Source organism: Ylistrum balloti, unplaced genomic scaffold, assembly GCF_031769215.1.
Source record: "Ylistrum balloti isolate Yb309-2 unplaced genomic scaffold, AGI_CSIRO_Ybal_v1 Utg369946, whole genome shotgun sequence".
Taxonomy (NCBI): Eukaryota; Metazoa; Mollusca; class Bivalvia; order Pectinida; family Pectinidae; genus Ylistrum; species Ylistrum balloti.
In genome coordinates, this window is record NW_026782051.1 from 241,004 (window position 1) to 264,880 (window position 23,877).

A 23,877-nucleotide genomic window follows, 5' to 3' on the forward strand; every position below is an offset into this window, starting at 1 on the left:
TTTTCCCTGGTGTTTATTGAAACACTGCCTTATTAACTGAAAGGATAAGTGATAAAACCTGCGGAATGTTTTGGTTTGCTTTCTGTTCAAATGTCATGACAAACAAAAGTAATGAACCTGTTTCTGCCCCTCTCCTGACGCGCATTACTTACGAGCATGTGTCACTAAGTTTCCCATTTCTATGAGCCATGACATTCCAGTGACATGATTCAAGTTGGCCCCAGCACAACAGGTATATTGTAGTGATAAATGACAATAATATGTTAGTAAAATATAAAACAGCCAATATCAAATCTACCACAGTGCAGGGATACACAAGACATATTAGTATATATAATATATCGCTATATTTCAAACTCGGTGCGATGTATGATTCGATTCTAGAAATTGGGCAAAATATGATACAGTACGTTTACGTAGCCATATCAATATGCCACTCATGGAAGGTTTGATTGGTTGAAGGAACCTCACTGTATTTAATCCTCATTTCTAACACTTTACTATTTCTAGTTTTAAAATTCGCTATGTATTCAACTCTGTCTTGCCAGCGACCTCTCCTTTTAGTTGACGTTATTTACAATCCCATTAATAAAGCAACTAAACTATCACAGACTAACATGACGTGCGATCATGGCTAAGTCTCCTTCCGAATGCTTTTCACAACATTTAAATTATCTTATTTTTTATTATTATATGCAATGACTTTGAAATTCTGATTAAATTTTGTTTTGTTTCACATCGAAGTTAGCTTCATTGAATGATTTTTGAAACTTGACTTTTAAAATTATCAATATTAATGGTTTATAATTTACTCCAAAATGATATATTTCAATACAACATTTTAATCTGTTTAAAATTATTTTACTTCATCAAGAGATCTGAATTATTAAGTTTATTATCTAAACATGTACTCGTATTTCCGGAAAATTGGGGTGTAATGTGAATAAAGCATTACATTGAATATATATTTCTCATACGTTTACATTTATTTTATAACGATGGCTTAACAAGCTTACTGCTTATATTTATCATTCTTATTGGTCGAGTGGAAGCGCGATCACTCTTATTGGTTTCAGAAATTGAATAGATGGCAATGGTGGCTATCTAGTCATCTGACCTTATTTACGTCATGTTAATGTTCGATACAGGAAACTTGAAATCAGATGTGTGTAAAGTGATATTTAAGTGATACTTCTTCATGCTTTCCCATGTGTAGATCAAATAATTACATCTTATTATTAAGAACAGTAGTTGTGAAGGACTGTAATGAAACATTTTCAATTATTTATATGCAAATACGTTCAGTACAGAAGTAATAATGGAAAATATTTATGCACATAAATCAATTTGTAAAGGGGTGCACATTGATATGTACGAAGAAATATACTAAGAAATCATTACACACATCCAGGTTATGAAAAACTAAAATGACAATAATAGTATTTCAAATTTAACGAGGATATCAAAAACTTAAGTTCATCGAAGACAGAGAACTCCTTTCAAAGAAAGATAATCACGAGATCCCAAAAATACATGTTCTTTTATATCTTTTCTCTTAACACAAACAGACATAACTGAATACCTGTCACAACCATCGTCAGAGTATGCCATGTAGTGTCTGTATTGCTAAACTGATTACGGCTGATAGTATATTTACAGATCACACCTTTATTGTGCACCTTCCCATCTGCATTACGATATTTTTTTCACATCGATTGTCCTTAGTCGCTTCGTAGTGTTCAACATTAAGGCCCATTAGCATCATTCACGAGACATAGAAGGATGAAAAAGCTGTATGATGCAGTTTAATTCATTGTTTAACTCTTCTGTATCTACAACTATCATCCTTTCGTCATTCTACAATAACTATGTATATGGTTGTCCTGTTGTAAAGTTTGACATTATTATGGTTATACGTATATGGTGTTATCTACTCCCCCGCGTTATCACTATCTAATAAAAGAAAATATGTCGTGATATTAAGCAGTTACTTACGTATAAATGAATATCGATTACGGCAATAACAACAGCGACCATTTTTTTAAAATTAGAAACTGTTAGAGGAGTGCTCCTTGTAATTAATCTACACATATACACGTAAAGAAGGCGGCGGATGGGATTCCGACAAACAAAATATACTTAGAAAAAATATATCTTTGTTTAGTTCTCTTACGGCGAAGAAGATGATTACCTGTATCTGTGTCCCATTCTACATATTGAATTGAATACATATTATGCATAAGACAACAATTTAATAACAATTGTAAAATGAACAATCTTTATTCCGTCGTCGTCCGACCAGACCTTATATAAAAATAAAGTCAGTTTTTTAGCGCAAGGTTGCAATATACAACGGAATTGTTAACACTTCAGTATAGGATGGTTATGGCATGCATGCTTGTGTTATATAATTTTCTACATAAAACATATATATACAGAATGATTTGGTCACCCGGGATACAAAATTTCTCTTCCTTACTGAATCGACCCATTTCCCTTACTCCCAACTGCTGTTTATTCTGTATTTTTATTTGTCTGTTGTTGTCACCATGGATACCTGTCCACATAAATAAGCAACGTCCATCAAACAGTAGCCGTACATCATCGTTACGGCTTACACCATAGCTTTGTTTACTTTAAAAATTCATTTATAGTTTTGTGACTACTTCTACCAAACCTCCGAAGAAAAATGTAGAAGCACACACACACACACGTCCTATAGATATTGTTGTCAAGCGTAATGCCAGTTTTCCTTCCTCCTACTTCCTAGGTGACACTACGGAATTCCACAATGATAAGACGAATTTTCAGGTTGATTGCCTTACAGATCACTTTGGTTTCGCACTAGAGTAAAATAGCGATATTCTTCCACATCCATTAGTTTATACGGTAACCAATCGATCACTATTAAATACCCTGAAGCAAGATGAAGCTGGACGTGTTTGATGCTCGTTGTTTGCCTGTTGGTTCCGTTGGTGTATACATTGTTCTCTTTTTGGCATGATATTACTTACTTGGACTGACCACGGTTTTCAAGGCGGTTGTCTTCAATGAATCAGAAGACGCTTACTCTTTCGGAACAACTGGTCGTATTCTTCTTGTACGTCCTTTCGTTCATATTTACCCTGGAGTAAATCAATTTGAGTTTAGATTATGACTATGTTGACATATTGGTATTTCCTTTGATGTTTCTCGAAATGATGTGTTCTGAACTTGGAAACCGTATTTATTAAACCCCTTATAAAACCTTCCTTATTGATTTCATTCAAGTTGATATCTAGAAAACTCTCATGACCGCATCTAGTTGGTTATCATGAAATTTACTATATGCGCAGTTTTTATCAAAGTGACGCAGTTGCCAATGAAGTATTGTCGATGAGAAACTCGCCTTCCTAAATAGGTATTTGATGTCTTTTATTTAATCTTTGAAATAGCAGGTGGTAGACACTGCTGGTAGACTTTAAGTCCCAATGTTTGCTGCAACCTGTTATTCATTTCATTCGGAGAGTAGCTCGTTTCAGCATATGCACATGTACTTGACGATGTTTTTGAATTATGTGATATGTGAATTACGGCTAAATTTTTTAGTTTAGTTAATTGGCTTTAGTGAATCTAACTCTATATTGATATTAATAGGTGGTTTTTACTTGTGTGTCCTTTGTATATTTTTAATTTCAACTAGCCTGCAGGAAAGATGTAAGACTTATGCTTGCTCTCTCAATTATTGCATAATCAGAAGATGCAACTCAATTTGGATTTTTCTTCTCTCTTATCCATTCTTTACTAATCCTTCGTTTTTCAACAAGTATTTTCGGCCCTAGTGTCTTCTCAAGAGGAGTTAAAGCACCTGCTCCGACCAAGACAAAATAATGTCTATAAATCTAGCACTTTCAGCTTTCTGCCGTACGTTCCATTGGGAAAAAATTTCGTTGTAAGGTTGTTAGCTGTTGACGGTATAATGTTACCAGACGAGGTGTCATGCTAACGTGGCCAGTTATAAGATTTCAGTGCGTTGCTGCATTTGAAGTATCCTCCAGTAATGCCGTTATCAGCAACAAAGAAACATTTTCAACAGCAGATTTACTGTTATTAAATACGAATTTCACACGGAACAAAACAAATTTACCATATCTATGAATTTCTAAAAAATATTGATGTATATGTATAATTCTTAGCAAGATCTGTACACATTGTATTGTGAATTATCTAAAGCTTGTGATTCCAACAGAACTTTCAATTACCTCTGGTTCTAGGGAGGAGAGATATTTTTGTCTCATGGACATTCAAGCTATCTAATTTACCGTATAACAATGCAATGGTTGCAAGGATTTTTTATTATTTGGTTTTATCATTTTGCTGATGGCAATATTTTCATCGCTGTTACCATGGCTCGTTGCAAACTGTATTTTCTAAATGTATGATCATAGAAAATGAAATAAAGCCAAATACACAGAAGTGTTGTTTGTCGCATAAAAAAACCATACTCTTTACCAGTGCTAGTTAAATAACCATGTCATTTTACAGTTAATTGAGATTTAGTTATCTACAGGGTTTGGTTAAAGCAGCACAAGAGGAAACTAATTAATTGAGATTTAGTTATCTACAGGGTTTGGTTAAAGCAGCACAAGAGGAAACTAATTAATTGAGATTTAGTTATCTACAGGGTGTGGTTAAAGCAGCACAAGAGGAAACTAATTAATTGAGATTTAGTTATCTACAGGGTTTGGTTAAAGCAGCACAAGAGGAAACTAATTAATTGAGATTTAGTTATCTACAGGGTTTGGTTAAAGCAGCACAAGAGGAAACTAATTAATTGAGATTTAGTTATCTACAGGGTTTGGTTAAAGCAGCACAAGAGGAAACTAATTAATTGAGATTTAGTTATCTACAGGGTGTGGTTAAAGCAGCACAAGAGGAAACTAATTAATTGAGATTAAGTTATCTACAGGGTTTGGTTAAAGCAGCACAAGAGGAAACTAATTAATTGAGATTTAGTTATCTACAGGGTTTGGTTAAAGCAGCACAAGAGGAAACTAATTAATTGAGATTTAGTTATCTACAGGGTTTGGTTAAAGCAGCACAAGAGGAAACTAATTAATTGAGATTTAGTTATCTACAGGGTTTGGTTAAAGCAGCACAAGAGGAAACTAATTAATTGAGATTTAGTTATCTACAGGGTTTGGTTAAAGCAGCACAAGAGGAAACTAATTAATTGAGATTTAGTTATCTACAGGGTTTGGTTAAAGCAGCACAAGAGGAAACTAATTAATTGAGATTTAGTTATCTACAGGGTGTGGTTAAAGCAGCACAAGAGGAAACTAATTAATTGAGATTAAGTTATCTACAGGGTTTGGTTAAAGCAGCACAAGAGGAAACTAATTAATTGAGATTTAGTTATCTACAGGGTTTGGTTAAAGCAGCACAAGAGGAAACTAATTAATTGAGATTTAGTTATCTACAGGGTTTGGTTAAAGCAGCACAAGAGGAAACTAATTAATTGAGATTTAGTTATCTACAGGGTTTGGTTAAAGCAGCACAAGAGGAAACTAATTAATTGAGATTTAGTTATCTACAGGGTTTGGTTAAAGCAGCACAAGAGGAAACTAATTAATTGAGATTTAGTTATCTACAGGGTGTGGTTAAAGCAGCACAAGAGGAAACTAATTAATTGAGATTTAGTTATCTACAGGGTGTGGTTAAAGCAGCAGAAGAAGAAACCGAACATGAAAATCTTTGATTAGATTGATACAACCTCTTCAGGCAAGAAATAGCTCTATTGGAATTCCAAAATCAAAATTGAGGAAACCAATTCAATTTTATAACGTTATGCTGGTGATTATTGAATATCGTCTGAAATCTTCCTGTGTATAGAATTGAAGTAGTGATAGCACCAAACACATACTGTTAATCAATGTTGTAGTAATACAAGAAGATTACACTAAATCACATTTGAGTAAGTAGTATAGATTTCTGCAGACAACGTAAACTCCACATGCCATGCTTTCAATTCATTAAGTAGTGAATGATGTTAAGAATATACACATGTACTGAACGTTTGTATGAACTAATTCAATTTTGAAATTCATCACATACAGGAAAATATGAGATAAGTGTACCTGCTCTTCTGGATTCTGAGAATTTTTTTTGGACCAGTGTAGTTTTCTTCCACAGCTTTACATACTCTTATATATTTCTTTAATTTTGCTATTAATCTTACTATGACTAATTATATTTAAGTAGTTTTTGAAAGTTCTTAGAATGTTTTTTCACTAACAAGTGTATAAAATCATCAAACATCGGTGCCTCAGCATGACTGTATGCGAAGCTGGGTGGCACCAACAAGATTTTTAATCGATATAAGAGACCTAAGGACATCTGCACTCGTTTTTAATAGCATGATGTTTCATTAACAGGGGCCGTGTATTACTTAAGAATGCTATTTTAAAGTATTTTCCATTGATCGCGATCATGATTCAATTTGAATGCCATCAATATCGTTTACATCGGTTTCTGGATGTACGGTAATGAACCGTCCAGGTAATAAGGCAGTTCGCTGCTTTCATTCTACTCACAAGCCCCAGATTTTGGACACAACCTTTGTGTATTTACATAATGTTTCGACTGAAACAGTTTCGTATTTGTATTAAAAGGAAGTCCATTAACGATCTCTGTACGCTCATTACGTATTGAAAGAAAATGTTGATCAGCAATGAGGTTTGTTTATGTAGCTTTACAGATGCTAGAAGGAAGTGGTAACTTAGGCTTGAGTTAAACTCCTAATACATATCTAGGGAAGTAATTTTTCGATTTTCTGATATACTAACACTCAGGTAGGGTGAAAACGCCCTCTTCTCTGAAGCGATTTATTTCTCATCGTAATGTTTATAAAGTTTCGTGAGTTTGTTCATGTGCATTGTTAATCTGAGAATTGATATGTCCACAAATTTATTAATTGTGAAGGTTAGTAACTGTAGATCAGTAGATCCGTACTTATCTACGGTATCGATTGTCCATGAAACAATAGTTTTGTAATTCGACGAAAGTTGTGTACAATGAAAGTGTATGATTTTGTAGTATTATCGATGTACACCGTGTGTATTTCTGTCTTTAACCTGATCTGTCTACCCTATCCCCACTGTTATTTTGCTATATTGCTTATCTCTTACTTCATAACAATAGGAATACAATGCATATATTTCTTAGGTATATGGAAGCCTTTAAAGTGGCAAAATCATCATAAAATACTTCGTAACTCATTTATGTAGTTGCTGTATTAGAATAGTATAATTCACTACAATATAAATTCGGTCTTGCATGTATCTTTTGTTGGTACATAATCATCAGACAAAATACACAATCTTGTTCCCATAATTACGATTTTTGTTGAAGAAATCGGCGTCAACTGAAAGACAAACTTGACACATATTTTCAATAGATGAGGCCGACGAAATTTATGGAGAAGTTTTATGGTGTCATAGTGATATCATTGAGAAAAATTCTTCTTCTTTATGTGTTATGAAGCTGGACGTGTTTGATGCTCATTCGATGACATGTTGGTACCGTTGTTGTATACATTGTTCTCGTTTGAGAACGAACCATTAACTACTTTAATTGTCCAAGGTATCGTCGATGAAACGGAAGACGCTTACCTCTTCGGAACCCCTGGTGTTATTATCCTTGCACTTTTTCCGAGAAAACTATTATGAATACACATTAATTGATAACAATTGAGATTTGGATCACGCTACTGCGTAGGTAGTCTAGGTTATATACTTCTGAATCTGTCCATGGAAAGGTAATTGTTTTATTTGATGTTTCCAAGAAACAGCAGGATTGATTACTATCCCGCAAATAATTGTCAGAATCCTTAGATCTAAAGAGACATTTGGCAATTGTATTGGGCGAGTTACATTATCTACATATGTGGTGTGACGTCAAATAAAATTAAGCCTGACTTAAATGATAGCTTGGCGAGAGTAATGCGACCAGTCTTAGATGAACGAAAAACATCATTCCTTATCGTAACAATGCTTGAAGTAAATCGAAAAAGAGAACGAGAACATACGGCGATCGATATAGCATTCATTTGAAAAAGAATTATCTCAAAGATAAGAATGTAGATAGCAAAGGCATACTCCAATACGTCACTGGAACATTTGGCGCAATGCTAGGTATCCTGAAGACGAATTCCTTGAAGGCAGGCGAAAGACCGGAAGATAAGAGAATTCCACTACTACGCATCGTTCCGAAAGAAGAAAAGTCTGACGAAGTAAAGTATTAATTATCGAACACCACGTGCCTTTACAACTAAGACAGTTTCAAGAAGTAGAGCTCGTGTTGAGAGACTACACAGGGATACGCAAACGGTAAAGAAATATCAAGAAAATACCAACAGGTCAACATAATCATAAACGACAGAGTTCAAATTTGTACAAAGTCTACACATAGCCTCTTCAGCTTCATTTGCCATCGATATTATTGCTAGATCAACTAGTTTCCAGGTATATCTTCATTGATAAGATATCACTTGATACGTAATCGGGACATCATCATGAAAGGAATAATCTCATTTTATTATCGGGACATCATCATGAAAGGAATAATCTCATTTTATTATCGGGACATCTTCATTCATAGGATATCACTTGATTCATAATCGGGACATTGTAATGGAATAATCTCATTTTATTATCGGGACATCTCCATTGAGTAGGATATCACTTGATTCATAATCGGGACATTGTAATGGAATAATCTCATTTTATTTATCGGGACATCTTCATTCATAGGATATCACTTGATACGTAATCGGGACATCATCATGAAAGGAACAATCTCATTTTATTATCGGGACATCTCCATTGATAGGATATCACTTGATTCATAATCGGGACATTGTAATGGAATAATCTCATTTTATTATCGGGACATCTCCATTGAGTAGGATATCACTTGATTCATAATCGGGACATTGTAATGGAATAATCTCATTTTATTTATCGGGACATCTTCATTCATAGGATATCACTTGATACGTAATCGGGACATCATCATGAAAGGAACAATCTCATTTTATTATCGGGACATCTCCATTGAGTAGGATATCACTTGATTCATAATCGGGACATCATCATGAAAGGAATAATCTCATTTTATTATCGGGACATCATCATGAAAGGAATAATCTCATTTTATTATCGGGACATCTTCATTCATAGGATATCACTTGATACGTAATCGGGACATCATCACGAAAGGAATAATCTCATTTTATTATCGGAACACCTTCATTCATAGGATATCACTTGATACGTAATCGGGACATTGTAATGGAATAATCTCATTTTATTATCGGGACATCTCCATTGAGTAGGATATCACTTGATACGTAATCGGGACATCATCACGAAAGGAATAATCTCATTTTATTATCGGGACATCTTCATTGATAGGATATCACTTGATACGTAATCGGGACATCATCATGAAAGGAATAATCTCATTTTATTATCGGGACATCTTCAGTGTTTGGATATCACTTGATATTTATAGGGACATCGTAAGAGGAATAATCTCTTTTTATTATCGGGATATTTTTATTGGGATCGCTTTTCATGAAACAGGAAGTGAGATATGTCCAGTATTGTGACGTTTATTTTAAACCGGAAATGCGGAGTTCCGAAAAACGTATTCGTTGCTTACGCCAGTGTAAGCGACTTTTATGGTCGGGAGATTAAGCCAAATACATTAAAATGAGATTATTGGGACTTCCTGTTTTTTATGGTTATTACGTTTCGGATCGATCCATGCAATTTAAAAGACCGTAACTATTGGGACGACATGATGTCCCAACAACCCGAAATACGTCCCGACAACACGTAGTATTTTCCTATGGATGTCCCCAGTATTACGGGTAGGGAAGTGCTCTCTCTCTCTCTCTCTCTATCTCTCTCTCTCTCTCTCTCTCTCTCTCTCTCTCTCTCTCTCTCTCTCTCTCTCTCTCTCTCTCTCTGTCTGGTGTGCGAGCAGGTGTGTGCTGTGTGCATGGATGAGTGTGCGAGTATCAATTTAATGAATGAAAGGAGTGAGTAAATGTAAGTAAGTTTTGTCAGTTTCGAATATGTTTTCTTGTATTGTACTATGTAATGTGTTTCATGTCGAGGAGAGCAACTAGTAGCCCCAGGGCTGTTTGCAATCCTCTTTAAACAAATAAAGAATTAAATTAAAACTAAAATGACATCCTTGGAATGATACAATTAATTAAACTTGGTTTAATTATACTAATTTGATTTCAAATGAATTATTGACTAAACTCGACAAGATAAAGCGAAGTATATAATGAACACCGTTGAGAATAAAATACGTTCAATTAACCAAAATGCTCCAACACCAAGTTCATTAAAACTAGAAAATAATTCTGATAAACGTCTGACCTGAGGAAAATGTGATGAGTAATTTGACTCAGCATACAACTTGAATGGAATTATTTCTTCGACAAAATATTGTATTTAATATTTTAACAACATTTCCAATTAAGAACAAAATATTCACCAATTAATTTGAAAGATATGAAAATCTTGACACAAAATGATCTCGACAGAAACTCGACTTTTAAAATCAAAGGTTATATAAAATCAACACAACTAAACAAAAGAACATCTGAGTACAGGGGAACAATACAAATATCACTTTAGCAGAAAATGATTAATATCGATTACTCCCATTTAATTGGAAAATAAAAGGGAAAATGTATGTTTGATTTAAAATGAAAATTATTCATGACTGCAAACTGAATAATTTATGGAATTTCATGAAATTATGTCCATATAAACTATCGAAACCAAAATAATAATGTTGATAATTAATTATTATGAGTGACAGGATATAATAATTTGATTATAATTATATTTATATACTGAATCTTGATTAAAATTCAATAACTACATTTATCGCAGTCAACACCAAGTTTTGAGTGGTAATGCCTACCAGGTAACTTGAAACAGGTCGAGATTGTATGGTACCACACACAGGGTAACAGTATGTAAGGGAAACCGTATGTAGGTTAATTATCACTGAAAGGTACCACAAGTGGGGTGATTACAATAAAAGGGACCACATGTGGGGTGATTACAATAAAAGGGACCACATATGGAATGACTACAATAAAAGGGACCACCTGTGGTGTATCTGAATAAGAACAAGGTGCCACCTGTGTGTTTTAAAGTAATTATATCTAAAATGAATAGCACCACAAATGAACAGACTTTACAACAGGGAACCACATGTGGTATAGATAAACATGACATTGGGTACCACATGTGGGGTTACTATATACACTGGCATACTGCTTGTAGTGACACATTAATACCAAATTTACATGCCGTATTTATATTAACTCATAATATTCCTTCCCATATTCAAATGCATAAATATTGCATTATTCAAGGATTCTTCAATCCTGTACACATAAACAGTTCACATTTGACTGTAAACAATGAACACATGGCGCAGCCATCTTTGTTTGTTTACTTCAAACGCCATGCATTATGGGATGTGACGTCACGCTTCACACTAAAGTTTTCGACTAAGTTTCGGACTTGAGTTAATCTCCGAACTTACAGAAAGCAAAACAAGTTTGAAACAAAGACAATATTAAAACAATACATAACTGCAATTTAAATCATATGAAGATTACCGATTACGGTTTTACAATAGAGGAAAGTTTTCTTTCATGGCGAAATGTAACATCGGCGTTGGGCTAGGCTACCATGTGATTCAAAAGTTTCCCTTTGCCCACGCTTCAAATGAAAAAACATGCATGATGCATTTTGGAAAGCATACATAATGGATGGAAACCTTGTCTTTAGATATCTATACCTCAATTTAGTTACAATTTTAGGGTTGACAACTCGATTTTCATATTTACCTAGAAGAGCAGAAAATAAGTCCGTTCAGGTCTTCAGTATTTATTACTGGCAATGCCAATCTGGGGACGCCGATATTAGATCACGGGCTCCCGCCAAAACCAATCACGCATGACCACTGTACCAGCTAGAGTTGTGACGTCACTCGCATCATACCAGCAACAATTAGATTTTTTTGGGGGGGTGGGGGGGTGTCGACCCTTTACAACTTATTTTAGTTTTGTTAATACTGCTGTTTTCTTCTGATATACTGTAATCACGTGTATGTACCATATTTCTACATGTACATACTAAAGCGCATAAGTAGACACAGAAGGTACCTCCACGTATACAGTACACCCCGAGTCTTATGCTGAAAAGTGCTCACTTTTCACTAGGCCTGCCCAGAGTCAGTACAAATATAGAGTTCACCAAGACACTTCAGGCCAATATAGTATCATTTTTCTCATGTTTTCATCACTTCTTCATATCTAAAAACAGTCTGTCTCATTTGCGAGTCTAAAGAAATTAACAGTTATTTGTAAAACTTACGGAGCAGTCAAAATCCATACTGTCCATCTTGACGCATGCGCTCTGCCTTTATGCGATATCAAGATGTAGCTTCCTCCACACAGAAACCAGCCTTAACGTTGTCAAAACGTTTCATTCTGGTCAAGCAGGAAATGGAAACAACAATTTCGCCGGAAGTCGATGCATAGTGGTCAGGGTTAGATATCAAGGTGTTTATGTCGATCTACAATTTCGTTGTTAAAAGTGTAATAGGAGGGAGTAATGAAAAAAAAACCTGTCATCGCTGGGGTTTAAACTAGATGTCCTTCTGTGGGAAATTCCCACTTAGGCGAGGGTAGTAAGGCGAGTTGTACCGTTAACTCCTTCAAAACGAGGCGCGAAGGCATTATGAACACAAGCTTCGGAAACCCGTATCAATATAGAAAGTGACATCATAGACGGCATGAATGTCAAATCTGTAGCATTGTCTAGGACTCGAGAAAATGAAAGGGTGTTAAACCACGTGAGCGTAAACCGCCCGGTGGAGTGTGATCCCTACAAAAATGAGTGTCGAGGAAGGCTGCTGGCAATAAATTGGTACGGTGACTTCAGTCTGCAATGAAGGCCCATTCCCTCTGAGGATATGTTTATTTATGGTCCCGCAGCCAAGAAGTGTGTGTGTTGGGGAAGGGAGGGGAGCATCCATGTGGTACAAACCCATCGCAGATGAAATGGACAACACCATTCGAAGATATGATGCAAGGTTGGCGACAACGTGTTCGCATGTTCTTATATGAATGGTATTAAGTCAAAAATAATTTTCCTTTCATACATGTGTATATTACGCCGTGACACTAAAACAACAAATACAAATTACTTAGAAGGACAGCCTTTTCATAGAACAGATGCCCAAAAGGATAGTTTCTGGACTGGTCGATACGGAAGCTTTTAATGGGACAACTAACCAAATTCCTGTTCATTTCGAACACCATATAATTGATTACGCCTCTCTTCGTAAGCATGGGAAACAAGTTCCAAACAACATATTACAGTCGGGATTAACCAATGATCAAAGCATACGCAGCTTCTTTAATCATTACAACAGGACGAGGGAATCATGACCAGGTAACCATGACAAGGGAACCATGATGAGGGAACCAGCGTATCCGGTGAGAAATGCGGACAAGTACATAACCTGTTCTGGTTTGATTATATGCCAGACCAGAAAGGGATGGACTACTTATAAAAAGCTAAAACGTGAGTCTACATCATTTCACCCCCAACACAGCAGCGGCGATAAACGTCGTAGTTAATGCAGTTTGATAATATCATAGAAATCGATTTTAATTGACAACTTAAACTCGATTATAGCGCATGATGTATAGCCTGAAGATAGATTCGCTTTTTAAAATATTTTATTTCAATGCAATGTACTCAAGAAACAGAAACCTTAGATTGAATGTTTCTTGTGCACTCTAGAGTGACAGAGATCGCGATACATTCAAGAGGGACATTGAAATACAACACCCACACTTGCTAATGTGCGGACAGAATTGCACTTCTATACAGTTCAAACATATAAGAATAAAACGATGGCTTTCGTGCCATCATGTATCTCGTGAAGTCCTTCGATAGATCATTCTTGTTTATGGTCACATCGTTTCTTAACACCATCGAATCAACAGAATTATTGTTTTGGGAATGACCACTTAGCGCAAATGGGAGATTACTTTGATTAATTCACTTAATGTCGTTTTTTTTAAATGCATCACCCATCATTACATCTAAAAGAGTAACAAATAAAATTAAAAACAAGAAAGGCATGTGATAGTTTACATATATGCGGGCGATACTGATGCAGTTTATCTCTAATGCATTGACAACAACGGAAATAACAGACATGCTAACAATATCAAATAGGTCTGGCTTATTGTCGCACAAACACATAAATTATTTCTCAATGAAATCACTATGGTTACGGTAAAATCTAACCATGATTTTCATACGCCTACATCCAGAAATTCAGAAAATATCAACATGGCAACATAATCATAATTCCATAAAACTAGAGGAAGACATGAACAAAACAAAGATTTACACCGAGACTCTTGACAAAACTACAAGAAGAATAAGACCAGGTGTTTCGGAAGAGTAAGTGTCTTCTGCTTCATCGATGACACCCGCCATGTAAACCTTGGTCAATCCAAGTAAATAATGTCATGTTCTCCAATGAGAGCAAGGTAATCAACAAACGAACCAACAGGCAAACTAAAGTGCATCAAATACGTCCAGCTTCATGTCACACAAAGACAGAGAATATTTATCAAGAGAACAATTTGGCGACCATAAAAATTACCCATGATTTCAATCAACATGCATATTTTGAACCTTGTGTTAACAATGAGTTGACGACTTCTTGCACGGAATTCGTGATAAAGGGAACAGTCCTTTGAATATCGAATCAACTGTGACATGTAAATACCACAGGTTGGAGATACAGGGTTATTGGTATCAAAAAAATAAAAATTCTCAATAGAAAATTGAAATCATCACGTTTATCATACACCTTGATGGAAAGCTGTCCATGTTGGTTTCGGATAGATCGGGATAATCAGCTGGTGCCGAAGATTCGTCGTATCTTTGATTTCCAGTTGTGGCGGATATATAAGATGAAAGCAGTCAAAAAATTCTTGTTATTTAAAGACAAGACGTCATCAATATATCTTAAGGTCGAGGTTATGTTGAGGGAGGAACATAGGCTCAGAGGGTTGCCTTTGAAGCCCACCATCTTTAATACACTACTAATAACGGAATCAATATGGTCGATTTATTAAAAAAAACAAATTTGCCTTCCTTATATCTCCAACTGTTCATCAGTACTACTATAACGTATATGTAAAGAACCGGTTTCATGTATTTTAAGCATTGCTGTATTTTTTTTTTTTTTTTTTTTTAGTTTCATAGGGGTATGAAAAAAAATTGTTTGCAAACTGTACGCTGATTCATTCAAAAGTTTGTAAACAATTTGTTTTTATACCCCTATGAAACTAGATAAAATTACAGCAATACTAGAAGTATTTTTACTCATTTCTTATAGTCCGCTCACAATTTGTTTATGGTTATTTTTTTATCTACGCATCATTCATTAAGAAGGAATCATCTCAGCATATTTTCATCTGTTTGACGCTATGTCCACGAATTTCTGAAAGGCACTGAAGTATTTATATCTTTTTTGAATACGGATCACGAAAGGAAAATTAACCAAATTGCATAATTGTGGCATTTTCTGTCTGGAATTCTGAAGTGATAAAAGAGCAAAAAATAAGGTAATTCAGACGCTAGCAAAACCAAAACTGCATTCAAAGATATGAAAATATAAAAATTGAACCTACCTAATAACCGAAAAAACTTAGTTTCAATTCAGACAAAATTAGTCTGGCCCGACAATTGTCCAGTGGGAAATTCTATGTACACATTTGTTTGTTTCATATCACAATCACCATAAAACATTGATACTAAAGTGTTCTTGTCGTTGTCTTGAAGAAAAGAAGCAAATTTTGTTGTTAGATGTATATAAACGTATCATCTTGAAATGAAATTTAAAGTGACAGAATAAAAATATGAAATATTTACCTCTTTTATGGAAAGAAAGCTGAAGGGCATTATTAACGTGCACAGTAACGTTTATTTATTTATCACCTTAAATATCAGCCTATCAAAATAAATTTACTGCCTGTTTCAATCCTCAAATATCAGTCAAATACATCTTTTAACAGTCACGTGTAGCTATATATAAACGTATGGTATGACTTCCACGTTTCTAACTTTAGAAAAGCAGCAATATTGACCCTGACATATGATATACCTGTTTTAGCGGATTTTTTTATTCTATTCAAATTCGGGCACTTTATTTGTTAAAAACTTTTAGAATTTTGTACTCTGCCAAGGAAATAAATATGTTAGTTGGTAATAGTGTTTACATCTGAATGTTCAATTTAGTCAGGAAAGTAATCAAGTTACCAGTATATATGTGATATATAAGTTATGGACCTAGACTTTGATCAATATGGTATTACATCGACCTCAACAATGATCCATGATTGATTAAAATTCAATTAAAATTTGAAGTGATATTAAGTATTAGGGCTGGTTTCCTTATATTACGTTTCATTTTTAAAAGGTCAAGTTTTTTTAAAATTTTTATTTTATTATATTTTTATTATCTTTTTAAGCGTGATATATGTTTAAATACTTGTAATACTATTTACCAAAAGATAAATACGACACGAAGTTCATTCAATTTTACATTAAATTGATATAAAACATATCTGTCTTCGTTGTCATGGCAAACGACACTCAAGGGTTTAATATCTAAATATTTGAGAATATAAATCGAGAAAATGCATATGATCAGGTCATAGAATGCAGCACGAAGCCTTCCATTGTGTTCTTGTAAGTATGGTCATAAAGATATTTGTGACAAGATATGACTTGTCACAGGCGTGCATTGAGACACATTCCCTTTCAGTTGTTGATTAAGTTCTCAGTAGGAGTATGATTCTTATGATCTTATCCTCGTAAATATTAGAAAAATGGCAGTAACTGTTTCAGCACTCGTTATATTGAATTACTGGAATGCACGATAATACACAGACAACTATACAGCCATATAATAAGTGAAGTATGAAAACACACTAGCTGAACAAATACTGGGATGTGTTTCTCTGAAAGGTTCACTATGATATAATTTGCTTTTCTGTCATGCAGGTATGACCTAGAATTATATTGCACAGTCACTCTATCAAGTAAACCCATCATGATATCGTTAATCTTTAAAGTCACCGCGCGTTTAAATTTCCGAATTTAATTATTAGTTTTGATCATATGACACTAAACAGATTTGCATATTAGATAATGCTGATCTTATATATATATACACAATTATTTATTCCGATAAGCTTGCTTCATGATATACACACTTTATATGTGTATGTGGACGTTAAATGATCGTGATACAGTAACAAAGCTAAATCGCTTTCTGAGATCGATAAGACGAAGTGTGAGGCGTTAAAAGTAAAGCCACGCAGATCCTAGCGAGTTTAGTCAGCTATGGATCGTATTGTCCGCATCTTATCAAGCGCTGTAAGCGGGCGCGATGGAAACCAGGTACAACGCCGCTTCGGCTTATGAACAAAATATACCAGGTCAGGTAATGAACTCCACAACTTTAACAACACCAGTTCCTGTTGACGATTTGCAAAGATTTTACGATTCCTATGAAGACATGGCTTATAACACTTTTGAATACCCCGGTGAATTAGAGAACCTGAGAAAAGTTTGGGTACGTGAGCCTCATTTTATTCCGACAATAACTGTTTACGGATTGACATTCCTTACGGGTGCCATTGGAAATATTTTGGTGATTTTTGCAGTTTTGGGAGACCGGAAGTCCCGCAGTGTGACTTCTACATTTATGGTCAGTTTAGCAGCAGCAGACATACTGTTTTTAGTTGTATGTGTCCCCTATGAGACAGCGCGCTATGTCGTTGACCACTGGACGTTTGGAGATATTCTCTGCAAGTTTTCGGGATTTGTGGAGATGTTGTCAGCGTCCGCTTCCATTCTTAACTTGTCAGCAGTCAGCGTGGAAAGGTAAGATTCTAAAACTGTTTAATCACCAATTACAGCAACAAGAAATTGTCAGCATACAAATGTTATTTTAATCAAAACTCAAAATCAATTAAATTAAAGCAAAATATAAACAAAAGAAAATTTTTCGGAAATTCCTGAAAATGTACAAAGGGGAAAAGACATTAAATAGGTCAAAGAAGGATTTAATGCGGGATATTGTGGCATCAGTTACCTTTGGAAGTCTTCACTGCGAGAATCAAAACACTGCATGGTTTCTTAACAGAAGTAACTTAAATCACGTTTTATTACTTTTCTTCGACATATTGATAGGCCTTTTGAATCGAAGTCCTGTTTTTGATAACAATATTTACGCATGTCCGTTGTAATACAAAAAATCAATTCAGATAAACCTGTCCAAATGCCACGAGTATTCTTGTTTAAACCATCTTTTGGCGGTGTACGGCTCATCAGGAATTTGACAATAGGTAATTATGTTCTTAGTACCCAAATTAAATCTATAAAGCTAGATATTGTCCATTTTAACAGCAATGGTTTGCAGTAATTTGTATTTATATAACAGCGTGTTACTCTACTGGGATTTAATTTGTCCATTTGTCTATGACAAATTTTGTGACTTTGTATAACTGCGTTAATATCATGAACATGTACAGGTATATCCTTAGCGTATTATCAATTATCCACCACATATATTCGACGGGTTGTATGGTAGGAACCAGTATCATTAAGATTATCGATTCCCAATCGTTGTGTTCATATGTTTAGCTTTGTAGATTGACTAGATTGTTTATTTACCTACTGTATTCTGTTACATGCTGTGAAAAAAACTTGGCAACCATCTGCGTAATATATGTTTCCTATCGTATAATAACTACGCCTAGCGTAGGCACGGCTTGAATCTTTCAATTAATTGTATAGAAGATTAAAACCCTCATTAGCATTCACTGTAACACTCTGGATCCGATAAATCTAATCATAGCAATTAGTGTTCGACCAAAGTTCTGCGAAAAAACTCGGATAATTATATCACCTCCCGTAGCGATAAAACAATATATAATTAAATACGATGGTTGAACGGGAAGTGGATGTCATACTACTTAGACAATACCAATTTAGTAATATCAACAAAGAACTGTTGCGCTGATAAATATAAGAATAAATGGAATGAGTGTAACATAATAACTAATGAATATTCGTCTATCGATAATGATGAACTGATTTGTTTATGGCTTGCGTCGACCGTAATATTATTACATTAAACATTAAAATCAGTCTTTTTATCAATAATAAATGTTTGATTAAAAAACAAATCTAAAAACAATCTACGGGTGTGAAAATAGCATCAATTTCAAGTCCAAGACAGACTCTGAGCAGGTTTTTTCTCTTTCGCTCTCTTTTGTTTAACTTGTTAAAGATTCAAAGATTGGTTGCTAACTTTCTATGCAGCTGCTTCAGTTAAGAAGACTGTTCATTAAATTTATTAGAAAAGGATGGTACTATTCTATTTAAATCATATCTCATTTGCAAGAAACATCAAACTAACGATAATGATTGATTCTGTGCGTCACGTACGACGTTTTCTATCGAACGATTTCACAAACAGTAACAATGGAATTCGAACGAGCTATTCCCTCATGTCAATAAGACCTGGAAATCAATCATAATCAAAGCTAGATCAATATGTCATTAACGAAAAATGTTTATCTCGTCTCTTCTTCAACAGCATTTTTTCTTCCTCTAGTGCCTTCATTGATAATACGTTTTAGCCACAGTGATGCGCGTCAGTCTCAGCGAGGACGATAAGTGGTTCTGACACCAAACCTTGGCACTCAAAGACTTAGTGTACAGGAGGCGTTAACCAGTTATCCGTTAGATGTTACTGATTATTAGGACGTGTTCTTAATTTCCGATCTTTTTTTTTTTTTTTTTTAAAGTTTACAGTTCGAGGCCAATTCGGAGATCTCAACACTTTTAGTGCATCCACTATCATCATGATACAGCTATTGCGAGGAAGTAAAACGCAAACAAACAAACAAGCTGTAAGCGATATATTGGACTAATGAATACATTTTGTTTAATGACCTATCACCGCTGAAATGAACATCGCCATGTCTTAACAAAAGACATCACCCTGTAAAAACAGTGTTTTGCCATTTCTCCATGTTTCATATAAATAAAACTGTTGAAAGACATTTAATTCAGAAATGCGTCTAAACCATCGTCTGATATCAAGGTCCAAAGTCCATTACAAATGTTTTCTCGAACATTTAAGTAAATAAGACATTCAACATTACCTTTCCAACTGCCAGACTAAGACTCTGGAATTACACTGTTTACATTAAATGTTGATTGAATCTAACTTTTCTTGAAAGTGTAAGTTCTCGTATCATTTCCCTAAGAACATTTTACTCTGCTTCCTTCTGATTTTGACGTATGAAAGTCGTAGAAATTATGGTACAACGTCATACATACTTATCGGCAGTTACATACAACATCAGAAGTAAACAGACTGCACCACAAAGAGCCCGAAGAAAAATCTGCATTTGATTTCAATATACGTATATACTCGATGAAGACAACTATTCGTTCTCGAAAATTGATCTTAATCTATTTTACTTGTACATGTACTTGTGAGAGGATCTCAATTTAAAAAAGTTTCCTATTGCGTACCAATTTTATTGGAAATAAATGTTTTCATGCGCCAACATTTTTTCATTGTTTTACATGTGAAATCAGAAAATGTTTTATCAAATCAGGTGACTTAAATGAAGTTCATAATTCTCTGTTTTTATTCATTTTCGTAACTGTCATTCTTAATTCGAAATTCACTGAAAAATACGGTTTCCAAAATGTAGGTCCTTCGTTCTTCACGTTATACAATAAATCACAAAATGCAAAATAAGGACATTATTCTGATCAAACAAGATCAATTGTTAATTCCATGCAGTGTAGGCATTAGTTGCCTTTCAATACCGGAAATACGCCTGCTATCTTATCATATGGATGTCGGATGTTTTTAGGGTTTTCAAAGGACAAGACTAATCAATCACGGATGTCATATACTTTTTCCCACCCGGAAATAAATCACCATATCATCGCTATTATCGGATGATCAATTGGTGTTCAAAGGGAACTTCTGAATAAATGTAATACGTGATTGTCATATTTTTGTCAAATGGTATTTTCGAATGTATTGCTATGCATTGAGAATTCATGTCTGGTAATTGATAATCAAAAAATTATTTTATAATGCTACTGAGCGACAACATATAACAGTTATGTATTTACACGGATTCAGCATTTGGTCCAGGCGAACCAATTAACGAATTAGATTGCATCATACTGCTGTTTCGTCCTTCTAGAGCTTGTTAGTAATGGCAAACCTTGAGCCTAAACCAGAGAAAATTTGTATGCCCATACTTCAAAAGTCTAACGTCTTTGAGAATTAAGAGTTATTTACATTTGCTAGTTCAAAAAAAGCTTTTAAAAATACCGCACACACCATTAGCACATAATACGTACAACCACACGAGTATTATCGCGCATTCAGTATCGCAAAATGGAAGAATGTGATGGGATATTTCAGTGCTCGTGAAGATCGTTGTGGCATTTTTGTTGGCATTTCATTGGGAGTTCACCAAGGATTTGACAAGCATAAACAAAAACACGTTTGATGCCCGAATGAATTGAGTCTGTCTGGCTTTCTTAATTTTCACAAATTGGCGAATGATATGCATAAACCTAAGTATACTTCCATTACCAATGGCCTATAGAGCATCTATCACAAAGCATTGATCGTTAATGACGCTGTTAACAGGATAATCACTCCCCCAATTAGTTGGTGTAAAACAGTTGTGGCTGGCAAAAACACAAAAACGCTGACTTATATGTCGATATCGTAGAGGTAGGATAAGTGATTTTCGTTGTAACGATAGAAATGATACGTCATTTACCAAACCTCGTTTAGCAATTTCGTTTCATCAACAGCAAGCATTAATTACATGAATACTGGAAATCGCAAACGGCTCCATTTAACAAGTGATAATTCTCTTCAGTCTTAGCATTATCATGTTCGGATGATTAAGTTTACATATATATTTGTTAGTTAGTTAACATGATAATTGATTCAGGTATGATTCTGATGTTCCGAATCAAAAGACATCAAAAATATCAGAAATAGTAGTATCATAAATCAAAGTCGTACAATATACATATAAACCGAAAACGATCTTAAAGAAGCTGCCAAAAAGATTTGTTGGATTTTTCGAACAGATGTTCAACAGATTAATGTTTCTTTGGGTTGCACAGATCTTGTTTCCTTTTTGCTGAAGTGAATAATGTTTTGATGGATCTGAGGAGTAGATACATTTGATGTTGATGATGGAACTCTTCGGGTCAATAGAATAGTCACTATTAATGGATAAGAAAAATCTCAATCACATCTTTATTTATGAAATCATTGTGCTGTGCTGAATGTCTCAACATAAAACGAAAAACATGAAAGAAGAGAGTTGTATAAATGGTTAATATACCTTGACATAATGACGAGTAGTCCTAAATCTGCTCAAGCCTAAATTGTTACAGAACCTAAGCGTCTGCTATTGAGGTCACCGAGCATTAGTTGGCCTCAATAGTAGAAGCTAAAATCATTCGTAATAGCAAGCTTTATGACAATGAAGTATTTTACCGACAAGCGCAAAACAAGATTTATTATGATTTTCATGTTATCAATAAACCTGAGCAACAATGTAGTTGATTTTCTGTGCAAAATCTTAAAAGGACGCCACCTCTATGCATATGTTATTATTAAGATAATGGCATAGGTGTAGGATTAAGCAGTTAGGGCGTTATCAGTTTGTTGCCTCATTGCTTCCGAAGTTCGCCTGATTGGCAAACTGAGTGATATCTGCTATATTCATTCAGGAAACCATTTACACCACTCAGGGTTCTAAGAGACGTTCTTTGGTCAATATAAACATGTCCGCATCACCTGATAATGGGGATAAACTTTCCTGGATTACGTAGAATCAAACATCTATAACTAATCAATCAAGGGGATATATCAATCATTGGATTTAGTGGTTGTCCATATCTAAGACATAACTTGGAAGTAGGTGATATAGAGTTGAAAAGGTGCTATTCACAGACAAGTCTCTTGTACAAATTTTGAAGGAATGCTTCCTGGAAGTCATCAATAAGAACGTTATATTTTATATATGAAAACTGTTGCATATGAATGTATAAGGTTGACATTTCGGATACCGCCAATGACGAAGAAGACACACTTTAGGAGCACCTGATCTTATTCTTCTTTTTCATGACCATTTTCTTTCTTTTTATCTAACTTTGTCCTAGTTTTATTGAATTTGAGTTTTGATTATGGTTGACATATTGGTATTTTCTTATTGTTTGTATACCGTTTACTTTATTGTCACAATCTTGAACGATAAATGTTTGAAATTCTTATGTTATGGGTACAATTTACGATGTAAATAATTCATTTTAACAGGAGATGTCGCATCATCAAATACTTATATGATATTAATACTCAGTATTGCGGAGAGCAGTGCCACCACTTTGTCTTCGATGACGCAAATCATGTAGTGATCGTGAAAAAAGCAGAAAAAGTTAAACAAAAAACTTGAAAGTCACCTTTCTATATAATTATCGTAAATTTGTAACAAAAAGTGATTGATTAAATGTTATAGTCTTGAAAGAAAATATGTGCATGATGCATAAAGCTGATATTGGCGACAAGTTTTTGCCCATTGTTTCATCAGTGTGCTTTTCATTCGAAATTTGCTTGTCAGCAGTC

At 34.6% G+C, this 23,877-nt stretch overlaps 1 protein-coding gene across 1 annotated transcript in view; it reads left to right on the forward strand.

Moving 5' to 3' along the window:
• Positions 1 to 17,568: 17,568 nt before the first annotated feature.
• LOC132547306 (QRFP-like peptide receptor) overlaps positions 17,569 to 23,877 on the forward strand; it is a 49,132-nt gene continuing 42,823 nt past the window's right edge. The window contains exon 1 of the mRNA XM_060211073.1: positions 17,569 to 18,065. Within this exon, the coding sequence (XP_060067056.1) occupies positions 17,569 to 18,065 (497 nt within the window). The remainder of the gene's footprint in view (positions 18,066 to 23,877) is intronic.